The sequence below is a fragment of the Chionomys nivalis genome, chromosome 3, assembly GCF_950005125.1.
Source record: "Chionomys nivalis chromosome 3, mChiNiv1.1, whole genome shotgun sequence".
Lineage (NCBI taxonomy): Eukaryota > Metazoa > Chordata > Mammalia > Rodentia > Cricetidae > Chionomys > Chionomys nivalis.
Genome location: NC_080088.1, coordinates 7,164,336 through 7,186,331, shown reverse-complemented (window position 1 = coordinate 7,186,331; position 21,996 = coordinate 7,164,336). Strand labels below are relative to the sequence as shown.

The 21,996-nt window shown below is 45.4% G+C and overlaps 1 protein-coding gene across 1 annotated transcript in view; it reads left to right on the top strand.

Annotated features, from left to right (window-relative positions):
- The window catches only part of LOC130871178 (interleukin-10 receptor subunit beta-like), an 86,296-nt gene extending 65,556 nt beyond the window's left edge, over window positions 1-20,740 (top strand). Inside the window, exon 7 of the mRNA XM_057764485.1 lies at window positions 20,685-20,740. Coding sequence (XP_057620468.1) covers window positions 20,685-20,717 — 33 coding nt within the window. The 3' untranslated portion in view covers window positions 20,718-20,740. The remainder of the gene's footprint in view (window positions 1-20,684) is intronic.
- Window positions 20,741-21,996: the final 1,256 nt, after the last annotated feature.

Genomic DNA, 21,996 nt, shown 5'->3' with positions numbered 1-21,996 from the left:
TAGCTTATATGACTGCGCTTTGGCCCAGTTAATTTGTGGGGTAATTTTGCTATCACAGCACAGAGGAAGTTTCCTAACTCATGACGGCATTTTTAGCATCAGTATTCATTTTATTAACATCCTCAGGGGTTTCAACAACCAAGAGAAGCCATAGACAAATACAGATTTAGACACCAGGATTTTCAAGAGACAAAGTCTGAATTCTAGCAAATCACTAAGCCAAATGCTGCGAGAGCGATAAGACCCGACTGAGCAGCCAGAAACCTATGTTCTGAGCGAGCAAACAAAACTGGTGCCTTAAGCCAAGCCCTTCAATCAAACGACAAATAAACTAAACCAAATGAAGAGGACTTTTTAAAAAATCAGAATAAACCACTGTAGCACAAACCAAATCTGGAGGGTGGGACAAGCCTGCGAAAGAACTCATCAGCACCTGGGGCAATGAGACACTGCCGGATGCTGGCGCCTGGCCCAGTCCCGCTGATTCTGCCAAGGAGAAGCTGATTGGTGTTTAGGGGCCCACATCTGGTGGTCAAAACGTGCAGACATAAACACACAGTTCTTCTAGGCCCTCTAAATGTGGGTGACAGTCATGTGGCTTGGTCTGTTGGGGAGACCCCTGGCAGTGGGACCAGGAAATATCCTGGGTACATGAACTACTTTTTGGAGCCCATTCTCTATGGTGGGGTATCTTGTTCAGCCTTGACACAAGGGTGAGGGGCCTGGTCCTGCCTCAACGTGGTATACTAGACCTTGTCAACTCCCCGAGGGAGACCTCACTCTCTTCTGAGGAGTGGATGGGAGTGGGACGGGAGGAGATGGGAGGGGTGGGAAAAGGGGAGGGAAGGGAACTGGGGCTAGTATGTAAAATTTTGATAATTTAATTTTAAAAACTCCACAGTTCTTACATCAAAGTAAAAAACAGACTGGAGCCAAGTATGACCTGACCAATGGATTTAGGTTGTCCGGAAACCATGTTCCAAAGTGGCAGCACTTTGGTCAGGTTCCCATGACAGGGTTAGGGGAAAAGTCAAACTTGCAAGAAGTCAACCACACACTCAGTGGCAGGAGAAACTCTTCGTCGTGTATGGGCTTGAAACCAAGATGATACTTTGAAAGGCCCAGCAGGCCCTACAGTTTCTTAGAGCCTTTCACAGGTCAGGCAACATCATCTTTGTGGTCATCTTGGAGCAATCTGTGAGCCCCTCAAACATTCAAGGGACTTTAGTTAAGGATCCCTATAGAAGCAAAAATTGTGGGGACAGTTTTGTAGGTAGATATTTTTCGAGCAGCAATTACAATGTGGAAACATCGGGTGGACACTAACATACAGGCATTTGCAAATAATAACAGACTTTTGGCAGGTACGCGGATGCTTTCCTAGCAAGCAGAAGCAGGGTGGGCAGCATGACGTTGTCTGGACAGCTGTCTTGTTAGGGCGTTATTGATGTGAAGAGATACCACGGCCACGGCAACTCTTATAAAGAAACATTTCATGGTGGCTGCCCTAGAGTTCAGAGGGTTGGCCCATTATTGTTATGATGTGAGGTTCGGAAGCTAGGGCACCTGTAGCTTCACAGCCCCTGCATGTGACAGGATCTCACCTTTTTTGTCTGCAGATTTGGTAGAGGTAAAAGGTCTCTTTTGTGGTTGGCTGCTTTGCTTTTCTGATCTTCAACTTGAACCCCAATATCTGTCTCTGGGCTTATAGTATTTGTGCAATACCCCAAAGACTGAGACCCTTGGTGAACTGGGAACGAATGAGTCCTTCTCCTCCATGCCAGAGTCCCTTGACTAGTGCAATATCCCCACACGCTCGGTAGTTAAGACGGCAGAATTAATTTTCAGAGTTTGAGACTCCAGAATCACAGGGATGAGAGCAGTGTCCACAGGGACTCCAATGGCTCTGAAGAGACTCCATTTCTTGCCTCTTTCAGCCCTTATTCCTTGGCTGGTGGCCACACCTGTCCTTCCTCTGCCTCTCCTCTGCCTTCCCTCTCTCTTCTAAGGGCTCTGTAGCTGCTGAGTCTGGTTTGTGCAATCCAAGACAACCTCCCTCTCAATATTCCTAGTCACATTTGCAAAGGGCACCCTGACAACAGTCACAAGTGCCAAGGACAAGGATCTGATGATCTCAGGGCTCATCACTCAGGGCCATTGCATACCTGTCTTAACTACAAGGAAACCATTTTAGTTTGTATATCTTCCTTAACTACGAGGAAAACATTTTGGTTTGCTTTGGTGTTTGGCTTGGTTTCTGAGAGATGAAGCCAAACTCTATCTTTCCTGAGAAGTTCTAACCTCATAGCTGTCCTCGTGGTGGGTCGCAGTCCCAAATCATCCTATCTAGGCGGTCAACCCCTGAAGACCACAAAACCCAAAAGGGGTTCTCCAACTAACTAGAGCCAGCGGGAGCAATGACCAGCTACCAAGCCAGACAAGGTGAGGGGAGCCCAGGAAGTGACCCAGACATGGACCCCAATTTTCCATGGAGCTTTACAGCAAAGGCTGTTTCTCACTCATGATCCCAGCAGCTGGAGGAGGACTCAGTCTCTACAGCCCGGTGCCAAAATCTACTCTGAAGGACACAAAAGGGAAGCTGAGCCAGTTCCCAAGGCTTACACTCCAGCCCTCTGCCCAGAGCCCCTGGGGGCAGGAACTGGCCAAGACCAGTGTGAAGGAAATGAGGAAGTGGATTCCTCCCTGGGCAACAGCTGCCGACAGTGCAGCGACCAGGTGGGAATGAGTGATTTTTTCATTGTGCTATGTATGACCATGTGTAGATGTGTATGTTCATATGATGTGTACATGTGAGTACAGACATGTCATGGCTTTCACAAGAGTGAAGGTCAGAGGGCAGCTCAGGTGTCTGTCCTCACCCTCCACTTTGCTGTTGTTTTTGAGACACAGTCTCTCTGTGTAACAGCCCTGGCTGTCCTGGAACTTGCTTTGTAGACCAGACTGTCCTCAGACTCACAGAAATCCTCCTGCCTCTGCCTCCTGAGAGCTGGGATTAAAGGTGTGCACCACCACTATGTAATTGGATGGTGAGGGTTTATTTTTAAGAAATTTGTTTTGTTGTTACTTACAACTATCATTTCTGTTGTTGTTGTTGTACTGTGTAATGTGTGTATTTGTGATTGTGGTCAACACCGCTTTTGTTGATTGTGAGTGTCACAGCCTGTGTGTGAAGGCCAGAGAACCACTTTACAAAAATGGTTGTTGGATGCTACCATGGGATCTGGGGATTGAGCTGAAGGTGTCAGGCTCCCCTCGTGACAGGCACTTTTACCCACTGAGCCATCTCTCTGGAAGACATTTCCATTCAAATCCGAACGTCTGGGAGCCAGGGGAGCGCATATCTTTTCTCATACTTATTGGCTGGAGGTTTCAGGACAGAAAGATCAGCCCCGCCCCACATCTAGAAGCTGGTACGTGTAGAAGTCTTCAACCGACAAAGATTCCCGCCTGCCACCGGTACTTACAAAAGCCTGCCCGACACTTAGTTCCGGATTCCAAAGTGACCACTGGACTCAAGCCACACCTACCCGGCCCCCAGACTCAGGCAATACTCCAGTACCCTGTCAATCATGTCGCTGCCTGGCTCCTGGCTCCCTTAGGGCCAGGTGGAGCCACTAATCCCTTAAATATACCTCCTTTTACATTTTAATTCGGATGAGGCCCATCACCTTCTAGAGTAAACTACTCTGCCCAGATCTTACGGTTTTAATCCTACCTAAAAGAAAAAAAAAATACTTTCAGAGCATCAGGGACTAGCTTTTCCTAGACTGTGTGTTTAGAGAAATGCAGTTCTCCTAAAATTGTACCTTAAGAACCTCGTTAAGCTAAATAGCTTTATTGTAAAATTTTAGAATGCTTTAGGCAAAAAAACACCTTGTCTGTAAAAATGGCATCTTACTTTTTTTACTTTTAATTTTTTTTAATTTTTTTTAAAACTACCTTTTTTCGTTTTACATACCACTTCCTAAATATAACACCAGTAGCACAGACACTGAGGGCATCTTACTTTTAAACAAATGGTTTTCCAGAGCAGAGTAGAGAAAAGCAAAAAGACAGAAAGTGTGGGCAGTTCCCATAAGCAATAACGGAAGAGAGGAGCGCTCTGTTATATGTCGGATCGTCCAGCACTGGCCACGTCTGAATGTCTAAAAAGAAAACGTCCGATAAAAGACACGGTCCACAAGTTAGACATCTCAAACCCCAATTCGCTTCAAAAGTGGAGAAACCACATGAGAGCGAAGCTGCAGGACACGGAGACCAGGACGGCAGGTGTTCCGGAGAGGAACCGGTTGGTCGCACTGAGGCCGGGAGGGGCGGGACGCCTTCTGGGTGCTCCAAAGCCTGCTCTGCCTGGGCTTGTTTACACGAATACGCATTCATCTCTAGGGAGCTTTACTGCACAAAGTATCAGGAAGAGAGATACAATAACGACTCGGCAAAGTCAAAGAGTTAGATATCGGGAGATCTTTTTCATGATCTTAGGCATTATTTTGGGAAAAAAAGAAAGTGATCTCAGAGGGGAGTGGTACCGTTTTAAAAAGCAGGAAAAGTCGGGGACATACACTGGTTAATCAAAACAAATACTGACTTTTCATATCAAACAGTAGCAGGCCAAACAAGCTCTCTGTAGTGCCCAAACGCGGAGCGAGACCTCTGGAACTGGAGCTAACCAAAGAAAACTTCTGGAACTGGAGCTAACCAAAGAAAACTTTACGTTATCTCAACATTAAAAAAAGAAATCTTGTCTGTATATGTTAGTCATTTCACAATGCAAACATATTTCAAAATGTCATGTTTTACACAATAGAAACAAGTTTTGCAATTAAATATAAATAAAAGCCAGGCATGGTGGCTCACCCATTCATACCCAGGAAGGTGAAACAAGATTACGGATCAGCCTGAGCTACATAGTGAGCTTGAGGCCAGCCTGGGCTACATAATGGCACCTGTCTAAAAAAAAGTTTGTTTTTTAAACAACTATAGTTTTTAAAAAATAACTAAACAGGGGAAGAATTTTTTTATATATTACATCATCTCCTTTCTTCTTCTATTTTTGAGATTATGATTATTCTCCCTTCCTTTCCTTCTCTCTAAACCCCTCCTATATACCTCACCTTGCTCTCTTCCAAATTCATTGTCTTTTTCAAAAAGAAAATGTCGTTGCATGTATCTATGTATGCATATAAATATGTATGCACATATATTCCTAAATACAACCTGCTCAGTCTGTATAACGTTACTTGTATGTTTTCTGGGCTGACCATTGGTATTGGGTAGCCATTGGTGTGCTCCTCGCTGGGGAAAACCACTTCCCCCACTGTCGGCTGGCTTCAGCTGCTCTGTGTGGGCTGAGGCCTCACAGGCTTTCAGAAGGGGAAAATCTGAAATCCAAGTATCTCTTGTGTTCTCGTCCGGGAGGAACAGGGGAATTACAGTGGTCTCTCTACAGTGAAACACACACGAGTTAAACATGGTAAAATTTCTAGAGCGGTGTCATTACCAGAGAAGTGCTCCTCAGTGGGAGGTGGCTTTGTCTCCAGGGGACATCTGATCCGGCAGCGTCTGGAAACATACTGACTCTTTCAGCTGAATAGACCATTGCTGGCACCTAGAGAGTAGAGCTGGCAATGTTATGAATTACCAAATTATACAGGCAGCTCCCCCCATACACACAAGTTACCAAATTATACAAGCAGCCCCCTGACACACACAAGTTACCAAATTATACAAGCAACTCCTCCACACGCGCACACACACAAATTGCTAGGCCTGAGATGGCCATAGCATAGAGGTTGAAACCCTCTTCTAGAGGAGAAAGTGGACTAAAAATAATTGTTCGATGAAGGGAGAAACGGTAAACCTTTTCTGAAAAAGGCAGGACAAAGGAAAACACACACAATGTCAGGAAGTCTGAAACCGAAAGGACCATATGAGCCAAGAGACGAAGTTGTCAGACCACTTTTGCTTGTTTGTCTTAACGTGTCTGGGCGTTTTGACTGTATGTATGTCTGCACACCAATTTCTTGCGTGGTTCTTATAAATATCTCCGAAGAGGGCATCCAGTCCCCTGGAACTGGAGTTTTAGAGAGTTGTGAGCCACCGAGGGTGCTGGGAACTGAAGCTGGGTCTCTGGAAGAGCAGCCCATGCAATTAAGACTGAGCCATCTCTCCATCCCAGAGTCCATGGCTTTTATTTTTATTTTATTTATTTTATTTTTGAGGCATGGTTTCTTTGTGTAGCCCTGGTTGTCCTGGAATTAGCTCTGTAGACCAACCTGGCCTCGGACTCAGAGATCTGCCTGCCTCTGCCCCCTGAGTGCTGGGATTAAAAGCATGTGCCACCAATTCCCAACAAGACCATGACTTTTAAATGTTGGTAAAGTTTTAACAGTTTTCAAAAGACTCACACAATACAAAAAGATACAGAGAAATTGGAAATAAAAGAGGGATAAAAGATCATGAGGAAAAAAACCTATTATTACTGTGGTAATAATAACTGAAATTTGTGTGGCACTAACAATGAGCCCAGTCCTGTGTTGGCACCTGAGTGTTCTGTTGTCTTTTGAGTGAAAGTTATCAATTATAAAATAGGTTATTAGTGCTTGAACCACTGAGTGAGGGCTGTCGCTAAAAATATATTCCTCACCACCAACAGGGAAATACATCTAAACATCAGTGGTGTGTGTGTGTGTGTGTGTGTGTGTGTGTACACATCTAAACATCAGTGGTATGTGTGTGATCAGTGGTGTGTGTTGATCAGTGGTGTGTGTGTGTGTGTGTGTACACATGAACACATGTAACCCTCATGTGCGAATAGAGAGAAAGAAAGCAAATACGTCAGAGAAATATGTCAGAGTGCCAATGTTGATCTACACAGAGTATCCTTTTAAAGATTTAATTTTTTTTCAAAATGAAAATTAGGAGAAAAATGTAATCAAACTACAAATGTTTTCAGATAATCTCATTCCCAACGTGAGTTTTATTCCTACATGAATTCCAAGCATGCAGTGGGTTTTTATTCTTTTAGATAACTTGGGCCTGGAGAGATGGCCCAGCAGTTAAGAGCATATGCAGAGGACTTGGGACCAGTTCCCAGCCCTCATATGGCAGCTCACAACTGCTTGTACCTCCAGCTGCCAGGGATCTGATGCCCTCTTCTGAGCTCCTTGGGCACCAGGCATGCATGTGGCACTCATCCATGCCTCCAGATAAAATAGGAATAAATATTCAGGCTTTGCCAATTGGTGTTGCTAGATGGTCTTAGCAATCTCTTTGTCTCAGTGTTTTTCTGATGGGTAACATTTCCAGACCAGATGACAGGAAGGGTGCCATCGGGAGTCACCCACTTAGTGGCAAGTGGGGGGGGGGACCTCTGCCTGTGCTGAGAGGCAGCCCCTAACAACTGAGAAGTTATCTGTGATAGCTGATGGGTGGCCTGAGCCTGCAATCCCTGGTGAGCCTCCGGAGCTGGCCCACTGGGAGCCCGAGCTGGCCCACTGGGAGCCCGAGCTGGCCCACTGGGAGCCCGAGCTGGCCCACTGGGAGCCAGAGCTGGCCCACTGGGAGCCAGAGCTGGCCCACTGTGCACTGACGCCTTCCTTTGTATTTTGTTGACTCTGCCCAGGGTTTCCCAGACGCCTTCTCTCAAAATCAAAATCTCTTTCCACACCGAGAGGCTCCCTAAGGTCTGGGGAATGAAGGCAATGGTTGCCTTCCTCAGAGTGTGTTTGGATTTTTTTTTCCTTCCTTCTCTTCCTTTTGAGGCAGAGTCTTGCCGTGTAGTACAGGTTGGCTTGAACTCATTACTTCCTGCCTCAGCCTCCCTGGACCATCACACTCTGCCTTATTGTTTAACAACACTGATAAAAGCACCTGTACCAAACACTTGCTATTTGCCCAGCCTTGAGGTAAACAAGCTGCCTATATGATCTCGTTTATCCTTCTACAGGAATTTCCCACATTTTATAGCAGAGAGGTGGCCTTGGAGTCACAGAGTTTGTGCTGATGAGCGGCACAGGCTGTGCTTAGAGGATGTGGGCAAGCAGGTGTCAAAACTGGCAAGACACAGCCCGGAAGTGAAGGGAGGAAGAAAACGGTCATCAAAGCAATGTCTGAGCACCCTGGGGCCTGAGGAGCCTCAGCAGGTGTCTTCCAGGATAGCAGTAAGATGACGTCCAAAACCGTGTGTCCTGTTCGCAGAAGGCCCCCGAGATACCACCGTTCTCTTCCTCCACCTCCTACGCTGGCCCTTCCTGCCAGCCCAGGCTTGGCCGGCTCTAGGTGCGCTTTCTCACAGGCCACCGCTCCAGTGTCTGGATTCACTTCAAAGAACCCTGTTCTTCTGCAACTATGAGTCTCAGCTTTGCAGCCACGGGGTTTGGGGTGGGTCCGTGGAAATGCCCTCCCTTACCATGACCAGTTCGTTCTGGTCTCTGGGGTGGGCATCTAGCATCACTGTTTGTTTTGTTCGGTTATTGATGTTGTTGGCAGGGGGCTGTGTGTGTGTGTGCATGCGTGTGTGTGTGTGTTATGTACTTACGCTTGATATATGCACTGAGTGTTGTGTGTGTGTGTTTGTGTATGTATGTGTAATATGATGTGGGGGTGTGCACTGGAGTATGTGTGTTTATGTATGTCTGTGTGATGTATGCGTTGGAATGTGTATACGAGGGTTGTGCACATGTGGAGGATATAGGTACTGGAGTATGTTTGCGTATGTGGTCTGTATGTATGTGTGATGTGTGCACTGGAGTGTGTGGGTAAATGTACTTGTGTGCACCTGTGTGAAGACCACAGCTGGATGCTGGAGATTGTCTTCCATCACTCTTTGCCGTCCTGCTTTGAGAACGGGTCTCTCACCAAAACAGAAGCTTGCCCTTTCGGCTAGGTTGGCTGGCAGTGAGCTTGTGGGATCCGTCTATCTCTGCCTCCCAGGGCTGGAGCTGCAGGCATGCACATGCGTGGCTTTTAACGTGGGCACTGGGGCTTCAAACTAAGCTCCCAACGCTTGCACACACTCTTCCCACCAAGTCATCTCTCTGGTTCTTGTTTTTGTTTTACGGTTGTTGGTTTGTTTGTTGCAATAGGACCTAATGGAGCTGAGGCTGCCCTTGAATTCCTGATTCTCCTGCCTCTGCTTCTCCAGGCCTGTGCTACCACAGCTGGCTTCCATTTCAACACCAGTTTGGTTTTTTGTTTGTTTGTTTGTTTGTTTGTTTTTTAAAGTTCCCCAGATGATTCCAATAGGCAACCAAGGTGGAGACCCCTAGCTGTACCAAACAGACATGGTAGTCCATGGGGACTTCAGCATGACTTCATTGTATTCAAGGGATCTGGAGAAGTGCAGTTTGACTGACCACAGCCGTCATGGTCAACTCCAGCATGACTACATGAGAGAAACCCCAGTCAGTTTTCCTTGCATAGTTCCCCAACAAGTCACAGGTGAAAAACCACGGGAGCATAGGCTGAGCTTTACGACCAACTGACCCTGGCACCTTCAACACAGGGATGTGCCCGTCATCTCTGATATTGGCTTAAGATAAACCATGCACATACTGGTTCAGATCAAGTCACTTTTGGTCACCCCCCACCCAACCCAAAATTGAGACTCCACTGGTCTTGCTGTCACCCCCAATAAATTACGCTGGATGCAACCCCCGCTAGCTGCCTCTGTCTTTCATTCTATGATTCCTGAGACTCATTCCAGCACCCCTGGGCAGGTGTTTTCTGGGAAACGGTTACTTTTGCTATGAGTTCTCATCTAGCTGCATGTAGTGATACTTTGTGTTTTAACAAATAAAGCTTTCCTGAAGATCAGAGTGCAGAGCTAAGCCACTAGAGGTCAGAGAGTGGTGGCACGCGATGCCAGGACTTGGGAGGCAGAGGGATCTCTGTTAATTCAAGGCCACCCTGGGCTACACAAGATTGAATCTGTCTAAAAAGAGAAACAGATCTCACACAAAGGTGTCCCAGCACTTGGGATCCCACACCTTTAATCCCAGCATAGGGAGGTGGAGACGGGAGTGATATGGCTGGGCAGAGAGAGGAATACAAGGTGGGAGGAGACAGAAACTCAGGGCAGTCTGAGGAGCAGTGAAGTCTAGGCAGTCAGTCTGAGGAGGCAGTCTGAGGACAGGATGGCCCTTTCGGTCTGAGCGTTGGTAAGAGGTCAGACCTCTCTAGCAGTGACCATCTATCTGCTTCTCTGATCTCTCAACTCCCCCTGATATCTGACTCTGAGTTTTTATTATTAAGACCAACTAGAATCCGTGCTACAAGCTGCAGTCACTCGATACTCAGTTCTGGTTCATTTCAGTGGTTTATCATCATCACTGAGCAATGCCTTTCTCCCCATGACCCCCTCAGTTTTTCCTGGAAAGAGGTTCTCCATGTCGCAACTCCTCCCTGTGTGCTAGCCCCTGGCATGGCGCGATGTATACAGCTATTACTCAGAATGACAACTCATGAGGGTTTTTTTTTTTTTTCAAACTGAAGCCTTCTTGGCACAAGTCAACATGCAGAGTCGAGTCACTGATTCATACAGATCAAATAAAAAGCTAACCAAAACATGCGTGCAAGAGAAAAACAAAACTAATTTAAAAAAAAAAACTATTCCAGATAAAAGAAAACTGTGTCTGTGCAGGTTATCTTGATGCGATGATCTAGGTGTTGAAATCCAGTCCGGTGGAGTGTGACTAAATCAAAGGGATGGAGGATGGAGCCCTCGGGCTGGGGCCAGTCTTTCTAACAGGGGACCGCTTCTTCCAACCATCCAAGGACAAACGGAAGGCGCCATCTATAGGACAGGTCCGCATCTGGCATCCAGTCTGCTTGCACCTCCATCATGGACAACCCAAGCCTGCAAAACTGAGACCAGAAATTTCTGTTGTTTAAAAATGACCCAGCCTATGGTATTGTGTTATATTACCCTGGGCATACAGACCCCTGACTTCCAAAAGCTGCGTTATAGCTGGTTCTCAATTTCCATTGTATGTGTCAAGACATCCAGCATTTTACAGCATCTATGTGAAATATAGCGTGTGAAAATATAAAAATATTTTGATACTTTTCATATTGCTAAAATATAGCCTTGTCTTAGTTAACAGAACAGTAGTTTTAAAATTACACCCATAGCTGCAAACTTTGTTTTATCCATAAAAGCCATATTGGAGCTTAGTAACAAATAAAATTTTAAAGTTTAGCACTTGGGCTCCTCAAATAACTCTAGACACATTCTAGACTCAGTATTTAATCAGAAGTTTGCGGTGTCTGACCTCCGTCAGAGACAGATGTAGGAATTAAGGGTGGTGTAGCTCAGGGTGCTCACCCACCAAGTCTGAGACCCTGGGTTTGATCCCTAGCAGCCTGAACACTGGACGTGGTGGTGCATGCCCGGCATTCCAGCACTTGGAGGGAGAGGCAGGAAGATCAGAGGTTCAAGGCCAATCTCAACTATGTAGACCTAAGCTTCTTGAGACCATGTCTTCCAAAATTAAGGAGTTCCTGTGTCCCCAATGTGGTTTCTGCTCAGATATCAGTTTTCAGAGTTCTTGCAAAGACAGTGTTCTAAGTCCCTCAGAGGCCCCAGAAAAGTCATCTGTTGCTACTTCAATCCCACCAAAGACAAAGAAGGAGGAAGCAAGCCACAACGGGCAGATTCAATCCTACAGAGTATTATGTGTTTTTGAAAATCAGCCCATTCCTTCCCTTCTTCCAGACCCACAGAACTCCTAGCTAGAAAACGTCATTTAAAACAATAGCAACAAATTGCTCTTGTTAAACCAAGTGATGGAACCCTCATCCTTGTATGGTACCTGCCTTAAGCCAGACCTAGCCTTGAAGCTGATCACGATGTCACAAACTGAATACCCTTGCACATGGCAGACATCACTGCATCCAGGAAGCTACTCAAAGAATCAAGGTGACAATACTGTGAACTCAGGAAGTTCGCGGCAAACCAACCCTCAAGGTACCTTAGTTACCATCCTCAGACCTGCCTGTACATCCCGTAACAAATACAGTTTCATTTCTTTAAAAAACATCAGTTTTAATGGGAAATGGACCAAAAACCTTATGTCTCAGCCATGCAAAGTTTTTAATCTAGTTAGTACGCTTTAACTCCACTGCTGCAATCCACTTTCCCAGCCCCAGAAGAAGCCCCTTGCCATTACCAGCCCTCTCTACACCCTGCCCAGCCCTCCTCAGCTCCAGCAACCCCAAGCTGCTTTCTGCATCAGTGATTTCACTTCTTCTGGAAAGTTCATGCGAGTGGAGCAAAGGAGAATGTGCCCTTTCGTGTGTGACTTCTGTGACTCTGGAACTTGTCTCAAATTTATTTGTCTTGATCACAGTTTGCGGACAAACCTTGTTTCGTTCATCGACCGACTGCTAGGTGGATGTTGATGAAGGTCATGATGAGCCGGGGAAGAATTCTGGCGGTCTCAGTCCGTGCCCAGCACGGTACCACTAGTGACACCCCCAGCATGCCGTGTATAGATCCGTGTGCAGATTCGAGTTCTCATCTCTCGTGAGCATGTATGTATCTGGGACTGAAAGGTGTGGCTCATGTGATAATTTTATGCTTAGCAGTTTAAGAACTATCAACAGCCGCTGTGCCCTTCAAACGCTGTCCTTCCAAGGACCTCTCCCCATGATTATCCCTTACAGCAGTCAGAGCTCACGGCAGTCTTGCCCAGGTCTGCTCCAACTGGAAACAGCAAAGGTGCTAATACATTTGCTGAGACCGCTTCAGTTTTCAAGTTCGTCGTTCTTCCCTAGTCTGCTCGTGACCTGGATGCTCACTGGAAAGTAGAGGCACATTCCTTGTTAAGATCTGAGAACCTGATAATCCTGCCCTAGCCAAACTGGGTTACCAGTTCCCTGCAAACAGACCATTGGCTGTCAGGAGTCCCCTGCCGGGCTACGCATCTTCACCTGCCTGCTTCACATGCGCAACAGAGAGGTGGGAGATGGGGGTTGGAAAGTAGCCAGTTTTCAGGGACTGTCACATATGCCTGGAACAGCTAGCGTGAAAGAGAAAACTGGCTTGTTTTGGCTCACACTTGTGAAGAGTTCAGTTCCTCCAGCCCACGATCAATTAGTCACATTGCCACTGGGCCCATTACAAGCAGAGCGGAGTGGAAATGTAAGGGGACCAAGATGCTCACCTCATGTCTGGGGTGAGTGGGAGGTGGAAACGAAGAGACTCAGTCCACTTTGAGAGCAAGTCACTGTGACTCAAAGCCCGTCACTAAGCCCCACCGCTCCCAAAATTACCAAGCCAGAGCCAGGTCTTTGATTCATGGGTCTTTGAGAAACGTATGAGATCCAAACTCAGAGTATCTGAGTCCAGACTTCCTCAGGGAAATAGGGAGGGAACTACCCAGGATCCAACTCAGCAGATTCAAGAGCTAGATATACTTCTAGGGCTGAGTGTGGTGACTCAAGTCTGTCACCCCAGCACTTGGGAGTGTATGTAAGTGTGACGTGAGAGAGGAGGGAGGGAGAGAGAGAGAGACAGAGACAGAGAGAGACAGAGGGAGAGAGAGACAGAGAGAGAGAGAGAGAGAGAGAGAGAGAGAAGCTGAGCGGCCCATTTGAAACCGCAGCATATCAAATGTTTGATAAAGTTCTCTGTAGCTCTTTCAACCCAAATCTCCCTCTCGCACCCATATCTCTAAGTTAAAATTATTTTCCGGGCTGTGGTTAATACAGTCTAAACATCAAGAGTCAAGCTAGGAGAAGTGATGAGGTGCCCCCCCTTTCTGGCCCTCCTGGTTCTTCAGGGGTCTTCAGCACCACAGCCCTTACTCCTCAGGTCGGCCCAGGTCTTCTGGCCCAGGCAGAGGTGGCTTTTTCCACCAGCTTCTTCTCTTATACCTTGGTTGTGAGCTACCCATCAGCATGGTTGTTCTTGCTGTCTGTTTCTTTCTGAATTGTCTCCTAGAAGAGGAAGTCAGAAGCAAAAACAGCAAGTCAAGAGTTTCCTCCTGGCTCCCAGTTCTCAAAACACCTCCTCAAAGCAAAAGGCCTGTGCCCTTTGTTCTCCTGGCTGAAATTGGGCTTTGCAACACTTCAGCACGCTGTGTGCATGTTCGGAGCTCTCATACTGAACCACCCTGATACTTACAGCTAATACCTGAACAAAACGATACACACAATTGCTGGTTCAGTCTGGGCTGCGGTTTTGATAGACCACTCTGGATGTTTTGAAGCAACGGTCGTGTGCTCACTTTCAATCTTTAGGAAGCATCTTTTCTGAGTAATGCTTACAAATATTGGAAGAGATACTGTCAGACTGGACGGGGTGGTGCATGCCTGCAATCTGAGCACTGAGGAGGTCGAGATACAGAGTTTCTGGAGAGTTCGAGGCCCACCTAGGCTACAGAGTGAGACTGTCTCAAAAAGAAAAAAAACAAGGAAGAGAGGAGGAAGAACAGCAACGAACAAAGGAACATACTTACTCTTATTATTGCCCTCTTTGTCATATTTAGTCTGGGAGGCCATGGTAGACGACCTAACAAGATAGTCTTAGATGTTCCTCACTGAATTGAGGTCACATGAGACAAGGTTCACAGGAGGCCAGAGTCGCTGTGGTGGATGATGAGCCAGCCCCACGGTGTGGCTGGGCTGACAGCTCTTCTGGACAGCTCTGGGAGCCAAACCTGTGTTCTCAGTATGTCTGCCTGCAGGATGTGAGGGCACGGACCCAGTCTGGTTTCTAAGATACCAGGAGCATGCAGACACATCTGGGTGTGAAAGGTGTCAAGGGGTTTCCTGAAGCAGACTTAAATGATTTCAAAACAGAAAAGTTGACAATGCAAAGGAGCAAAAGCACCAAAACCCTTGCAGGGTGCAGGGACCTCGGGCCACCGCGGAATGTGCAGGGTCCCAGGGCCACCGCGGAATGTGCAGGGTCCTCGGGTCACCGTGGAATGTGCAGGGTCCCAGGGCCACTGAGGAATGTGCTACATACTAGAAACGGGGTGAGCTGGATGAATTATTAGTCTACAGCAAAAAAGGCAGAACTCTCCTGGCTCTTTTAGTAGATTACTGGAGAAGAATCAAGATTCTTCCTTCTGCTCAAGGAGCAACCCTTAGACCGGGGCGGCTCGGCAGTTATGAATGCTTCCTGCTCTTCCCAAGGACCGGAGTTCAGTTCCTCATGCCCACGTCAAGCAGTCCACAACCATCTGTAACTCCAGTTCCAAGGGATCTGAAGCCCTCTTCTGGCCTCTGTGGGCAACACACATATAACTGGTGTGTGAGGTCCTTCTGTCTATGTGTTGCTTTTATTGGTTAATGAATAAAGAACTGCTTTGAGCCTATAGCAGGGAAGAACAGAGCTAGGCGGGGAAAGCTAGGCTGACTGCTGGGATGAAGAAGGGCAGAGTCAGAGAGAGGCACCATGGAGCCAATGCTGGAAATAAACGTGCTGAAACTTTGCTGGTAGGCTGCAAGCTCGTGGTGATACATAGATTAATAGAAATGGGTTAAATTAAGATGTAAGAGTTAGCCAATAAGACGCTAGAGCTAATGGGCCAAGCAGTGATTTAATTAATATAGTTTCTGTGTGGTTATTTTGGTTCTGGGCAGCTGGAAACCAATAAGCAGCTCCCTCCAACACATAACATACACTCACATACACATAAACAAAGGCACATCTTAAAAAGTAACAATTCTAACAGAAATTGAACTTGAACTTGGACATAGTTGTCTGAATCTCTGGGAATCTTAACCTCATACTAGGAGTGACATGAAACAGGGGCATGCACCTCAGAGCATGCCTCAGCCATAAAGGGGTACCACTCCTCCTTCTCCCCTTTCTGTCTTCCAGTTAGAGCTATGCTTCCGATTTAGAAGGAAAAAGAGAGGCTCTCTGCTCCCAACACTATCCTCAGGGGTGTGACAGGACACCTATACTGCTGCAGACCAACACATCCAAGAGTGAAACTCAAGCCTTGCGTGGTGGCACACCCATGTGATCCCAGCCCCCGGGAGACGGAGGCAGCGGGATTTCATATTTGAGTTCATCCTGTGCTACATACTGAAACCTCATCTGAAAAATAAAATAAAAATAAAAATGCATGCTAGAACCGGTCACAATATGTTCCTTACTGCTCCACATCCGCAAGGACTTTAGATCCAGCATGATAACCGGTTAGAAACAAAACAATTAGTAAAAGTGAAAATGAGAAAATGTTCGGTATTTGTACCCCCAAACCATCTTGTCGACTCAGTTCCTCAGAATAGGACTTTCTGTGAAAGGGGTTTGAGGGCATCTTGGGGGTAGGAGCAGGACGGCATGGTAACACTGCGGGCCTGCCAAGACTTGGGACTTCCTATCGGAAGCTGATAGAATGAACTTCTGTTGTTTTAAACCACTGAGAAACTTAACGAGCAATGAAAACATTCTCTGTGTTCTCACAGCCCGGTCTAGCCTCTTCTGAGGGCCTGAAACAGAAGAAAGGGGTGGGCGATTGTTTCCGTCCCCTGGACAGGAACCCGAGCCATCCTGTTCTCTGCTTGTGACTTGGTCTCTTTTCCTGACTACTGCTTCAGAGAATGCACAAGTCCACCCAGGTTTGGAAACAACACAGCGTTTTCTGCTGTTGTTTTAAATCTGTCATGAAACAGATGAATGAGGCTTCAGTCAGGTTTGCGGGTCTGAGTCCTGGCTGCCTTATCCACTTGGTGGGCCAAGCAGATACGACATCATGCTTCTGTCTCCATGCTCCTCAGTCTTAAGCAGTCACCAACTAACAGGCTGGCAGTTTATGAGGCCAGATTTGCTGCTGTTGGTGTTAAATGAAAACATTGCCAGATAGACATACGAGGATAGTATTTATAAGCTGGGGGAGGGGGCATGACAAAAACAGACTTTATTATTATCAATGTTCTTTTTTAAAGATGTATTTATATAATGTATATATGTGTGTGTGTATGTATGTATGTATGTATGTATGTATGTATGTATGTATGTATTCTGTCTGCATGTATGCCTGAATGCCAGAAGATGGAATCTGATCCCATTATAGATAGATGAGAGCCACCATGTGGTTGCTGGGAATTAAACTCAGGACCTCTGTGAGAACAGCCAGTGCTCTTAACCGCTGAGCCATCTCTCCAGCCCCTTATTATTTTTTTTTCTTTCAAGACACAGGTTTCCCTGTGTAGCTTTGGAGCCTGTCCTGGAACTCTCCCTGCAGACCAAGTTAGCCTCAAGCTCACAGAGATCCTCCTGCCTCTGCCTCCCGAGTGCTAGGATTAAAGGCATGTGCCACCACCACCTGGTGAGACAGTGTTTCTCTGTGTAGCTTTGGAGCCTGTCCTGAAACTCGTTCTGTAGACCAGGCAGGTCTCAAACTCACAGTGATTCACCTGTCTCTCTCTCCTGAGTGATGGGATTAAAGGTGTGTGCCACCACTGCCTGGCCTACTATTTACTTATTTATTTATTTGGTTTTGCAAGATGGGGTTTCTCTGTAGCTTTGGAGCCTGTCCTCGAACTAGCTCTTGTAGACCAGGCTGGCCTACTATTATTTTTAAAATAATTTTGAGGTAATAATATATATTATTATATTATTATTATAATATAACCATTATTCTTCCCCCTCCCATTTACTTCCTCCAAACTGTTCATGTAACCCTCCCCCTTGCTCTCTTTCAAATTCAAATTGGCCTCTTTTTCTTTAATTTTTGGTGATGATGGTGGTGGTGGTGGTGTGTGTGTGTGTGTGTTTATGCAAAGACACCACCAATAGACATGCTACATGGTAACTTGGAAAGGCAGTTTTTAAATCAGCAAACCACTCAATGAAAACAGCAAGCATGAGGCAGCTACAACACTGCTGGGTCGATCTTCTGATGGAGTCTGCCATGCTAGGAATACTGTCCTTGATCCATTCTTTGCACACCTGCTTCTGTGTCGTTGAGAGCATGGGCACAACAACTGTCAACCGATGTGGGATTCCCCTCTGTAAGAGAAAGACACCAGACACCAGCCAGAACCTTAACAGCAGACCACAGCCTCGTGACAATGCACAGATTAGTAGAAATGGGTTAATTTAAAATGTAAGTTAGCTAGAAATATGCCTAAGCTATTGGCCAAACAGTGTTGTAATTAATAAAGTTCATTATATCACTGTGTGATTATTCATGCCTGGGAAACCAGGAAACAAATAGGCAGTCACTGTCTACAAAATGGTGCCAACATGAGCCGACTACATCCACATAAAAACTGAGAGAGCTTGGGAAGGAATTCTAAAAGAACAGAGTTAAGCGCAGCTTCTTGGTAGCCATATTTTTTTCAGACTCTGTTTGCTGGCAGTGAGCAGAGGTGCGGCTCTAAGAGAAGGCTCCTGACTCAGCACTAGCAGAAAAAAAAACTGTGCAGCTTCTTTAAAAATAATGGAGGCTTCCTGGTTTGTGCTGGCAGCATGAGCTCTGGCTCTTTCAGGAGTTCCTGCATTTTACTGGGGTTTGTGAGCAGTGTGCTACAGGTTACTTAATAGCAGCATAGACCCGATGCGTTCCTGGAGCTGGGGCAGAGAGAATGGCTCACAGAGCTGGTGGTGAACAGACCTCTACCATGTTGGACTGAGTGGGGCCAAAAGGCAAAACAGCCTTAGTCCTAGCCATACCACTTAGCATTTAGAAAAAGAAAAAAAGAAATTTAAAAAAAGGCAATCCTGATGAGAAAATGGTTACAGATATGCAATAAAGACAGATTTGGATGGAAAAGACCTCTGAAGGGTCACAGTGTTGGATAAATGTACATAGACTTAGGAGAGAGAAGAAAAAGAGGATAGAGAGTTTTAAAAAGAAGAAAATGGTTTTACAGGCAGTCATAGATTAAAGGAGTAAAGAAAAATAAGCCCCATAAAGATGGAAATTTTACAGAATCTGGATTATGTATATTATTGTGCTTTGAATTTTTTGACTGAAGGAGCTAAGTACAGAGACATTTCATTGTATGAGCTGCTAAGCTAAGCCAGCATGTATATTATAAAGATATCATGACTTCCAAATTTGGGTCTAAGGATTTGTAGCTTTGGAAAAGTTTTTTGTTGCTTTTGTTTCCACAGAGGATGAGAACCTGTGGATTCCTTCCAGGCTAATATGGTTTGATCAAACAAAATCCCCTGAAACAATGGCCCAGATGGTCCAACATCTAGATGTATAGAGATATATTTCAGATAGATAGGGATTCTTCAAATCTTTCAAAGACCTTCAGAATATTGCATTTAAAACATTTTAAGGACTTAGGACTTTTCATGACAATGAGACACATCTATTCCTGGCAACAACAATCTACTTCAAGAGGATGATGGGCATCGAAGAGGCTCCTTATGGCGTTGGTTAGCCATTTGGGCAAGAAACTGCTCTTGCCTGGACTTCTTGATGTTATGCTGTATGAACTGGACATGCAGGACCCACAGAGAAACAACTGCTGAATTTGCCTAAAGGTGAGATCATCATTCAGGTTTCCAGCTTCATGAAAGAGTCTGCCAGACATTCTGCATGATACAGAAGAAAGTGACTGACAAGTTGCCAATAGAGGCAAAACAATCTTTCAAATTTCCTGCTTTATGGAAAAGTCTGCTGGATACTATGGGCCTATAGGCTAAAGATGGATGACCCAATGTTACAGAAGAACTTTGGGTGACTGTCCAGGCAACAAGATCTCTCTGTCAATTCTAGAGTTTTGGAAGTCGCTTACAATGCACTCCCTGTTAACTTAGGTAATATTATATCTTTCTCGGGTCTTTGATAGAGTTGAAGAATAGATAGCTACAATTAAAGTTTTTCTTAGTTATGATAAAAGATAAAGTAGGTATAAATATTATAACTGTAATTTTTGCTTGATACCTGTTTTGTTTTATGTAATTTTACTATGTTAAAATTAAAACCTTTCTTTTCATTTTGACAAACAAGGGGAAATGATGTGGGATTCCCCTCTGTATGCTATGAATATGCTTTATTACCATTAGTTATTAGAGAAGCTGTTTTGGCCAGTGGCTTAGTAGAATAAAGCCAGGTGAGAAATCTGAACAGAGATATAAAGTAAGGAGATATCATGTAGATGCTGAAGGAGAAAAGATACCAGCTGCCTGTCAAAACCTTACCAGTAGACCACAGCCTCATGACAATATACAGATTAATATAAATTGGTTAATTTAAGATGCAAGAGTTAGCTAGAAATATGCATAAGCTATTGGCTGAACAGTGTTGTAATTAATACAGTTTCTGTGTGATTATTCATGTCTGGGCAGCAGGGAAATGAATTAAGCAGTCTTTGCATATAGTCAATCATTATTATTCTAAGCAATTTTGCTTATTTTCACATCAACTCAGACAGAGCAGATGCTATTGCTTTTATTGATTTTTAGAGAAGAAATAAAGGCACAGAAAGGCTAAGGACTTTACCAAGGGTCACACAGGCAAGAATGATGGAGCCAAGACTCCAGAATATACAACGAGAAAACTCAAAGATGACCATCATGATCTCCACCTCCTGAGAGGTGCAACTTTCAAGTAATCCCCTCTCTTGAACTTGCTTCCACCTGTGGACTGAGTCAAACATGATGGGGCACCACGTATGAATTTGGGGTGCATATGACTATGAATTTCACCTCACTAGACAACTCTCAATTCCCTCCTCAGATGGCACCCCAGCAAATCATGCAACCATGTTGAAGAGACCCACAGGGCAAGAACTTGAAGATGCCTCCAGTCAAGAGCCTAAGAACTGAGGTCCTCAGTCCGACCCTCAAGGAACTGACTTCTACCGATAGACATGGAAGTTTAGAAATAGGGGCATCCTTACCTTGGCCAGCACCTTGATCGTAGCCTTGGGTAAGACTCAAACCTGAGGAACTAGTTAACTATCTTTAGATTCCTGCACCCACCCCAAGCTGAACGCTAATAAATAATTGCTGTTTAAGAGAAGTTTAGGGATAATCGTTACACAGCAACAGATACTAATACATCCCCGCTGTCACTGAGTCCCAGCCTGGTCATGGACTTGATGACCAAGTACCATCCCTGAACCCTAAGTCCTTTGTTAGTTAAGTGAAAGATGGACTTGTTCTGTGCAGTTGCTCAACACTGTTTACTGAAAGGTAAGGTTCTGGAGAGTGGCTTTTTCCCCCTTTCTCTTTTTTTTTCTTTTCATTTTTCCTTTTTTCCTAGATACAACAGAGAATGAAATGCAGAGTGCTTGTCCCCAGGGATCTTTATTTTAATGAAGGGAGGAAGCAGGCTAGCATGTGAACATTATCTTAATTAATTAACTTAATCCTGCCCACTTCAGATTCTTCCTGAGTTTCTCTCTCTCCCCAGAAGTCCCGCTTATTCTCTCCTGCCTAACTATTGGTCATTCCGCTCTTTATTAAACCAATCAGAAGGGGCCTTAGGCAGAGACACATCCTCACAGTGAACAAAGGTTATCCCACAACACATGTCTGACTTCTTTCTTCAATGGAGACAGTGGTATACCTGAAGTTAAGACACCTGGGAACACTGGTACCTTAAACACTGCCCAAAACCAGTTTGAGAAGGAAAGGGTTTATTTGGATTACAAGCTCCAAACTCATTGAGAGAGGTCAGGGCAGGATCAAGGGGGAGCAGAGGCAGGAACCATGGTGAAAGCTGCTTTCTGGGTTGCTCTCCAGACTCCTGTTCAGCTTGTGGCACCACCCACAGTGAACTGGCTCCTCCCACATCAATCAACAATCAAGGAAGTGCCACAGTACATGCCTATAGGCCAATCTGATGGAGGCATTTTCCCAGTTCCTCAGTTAAGCTCCCTCCTTCCAGGTGACTCTAGCTTGTGTCAAGTTGATAAAAACTAACCAGCACAAATGGGTAGCATGTGCACAGATACACACACACACACACATGTGTATGCATGCCCACACACATGTAAAACATGCACATCACAAACATAAAAGATGGAAAAGGCAAAAACACTTTT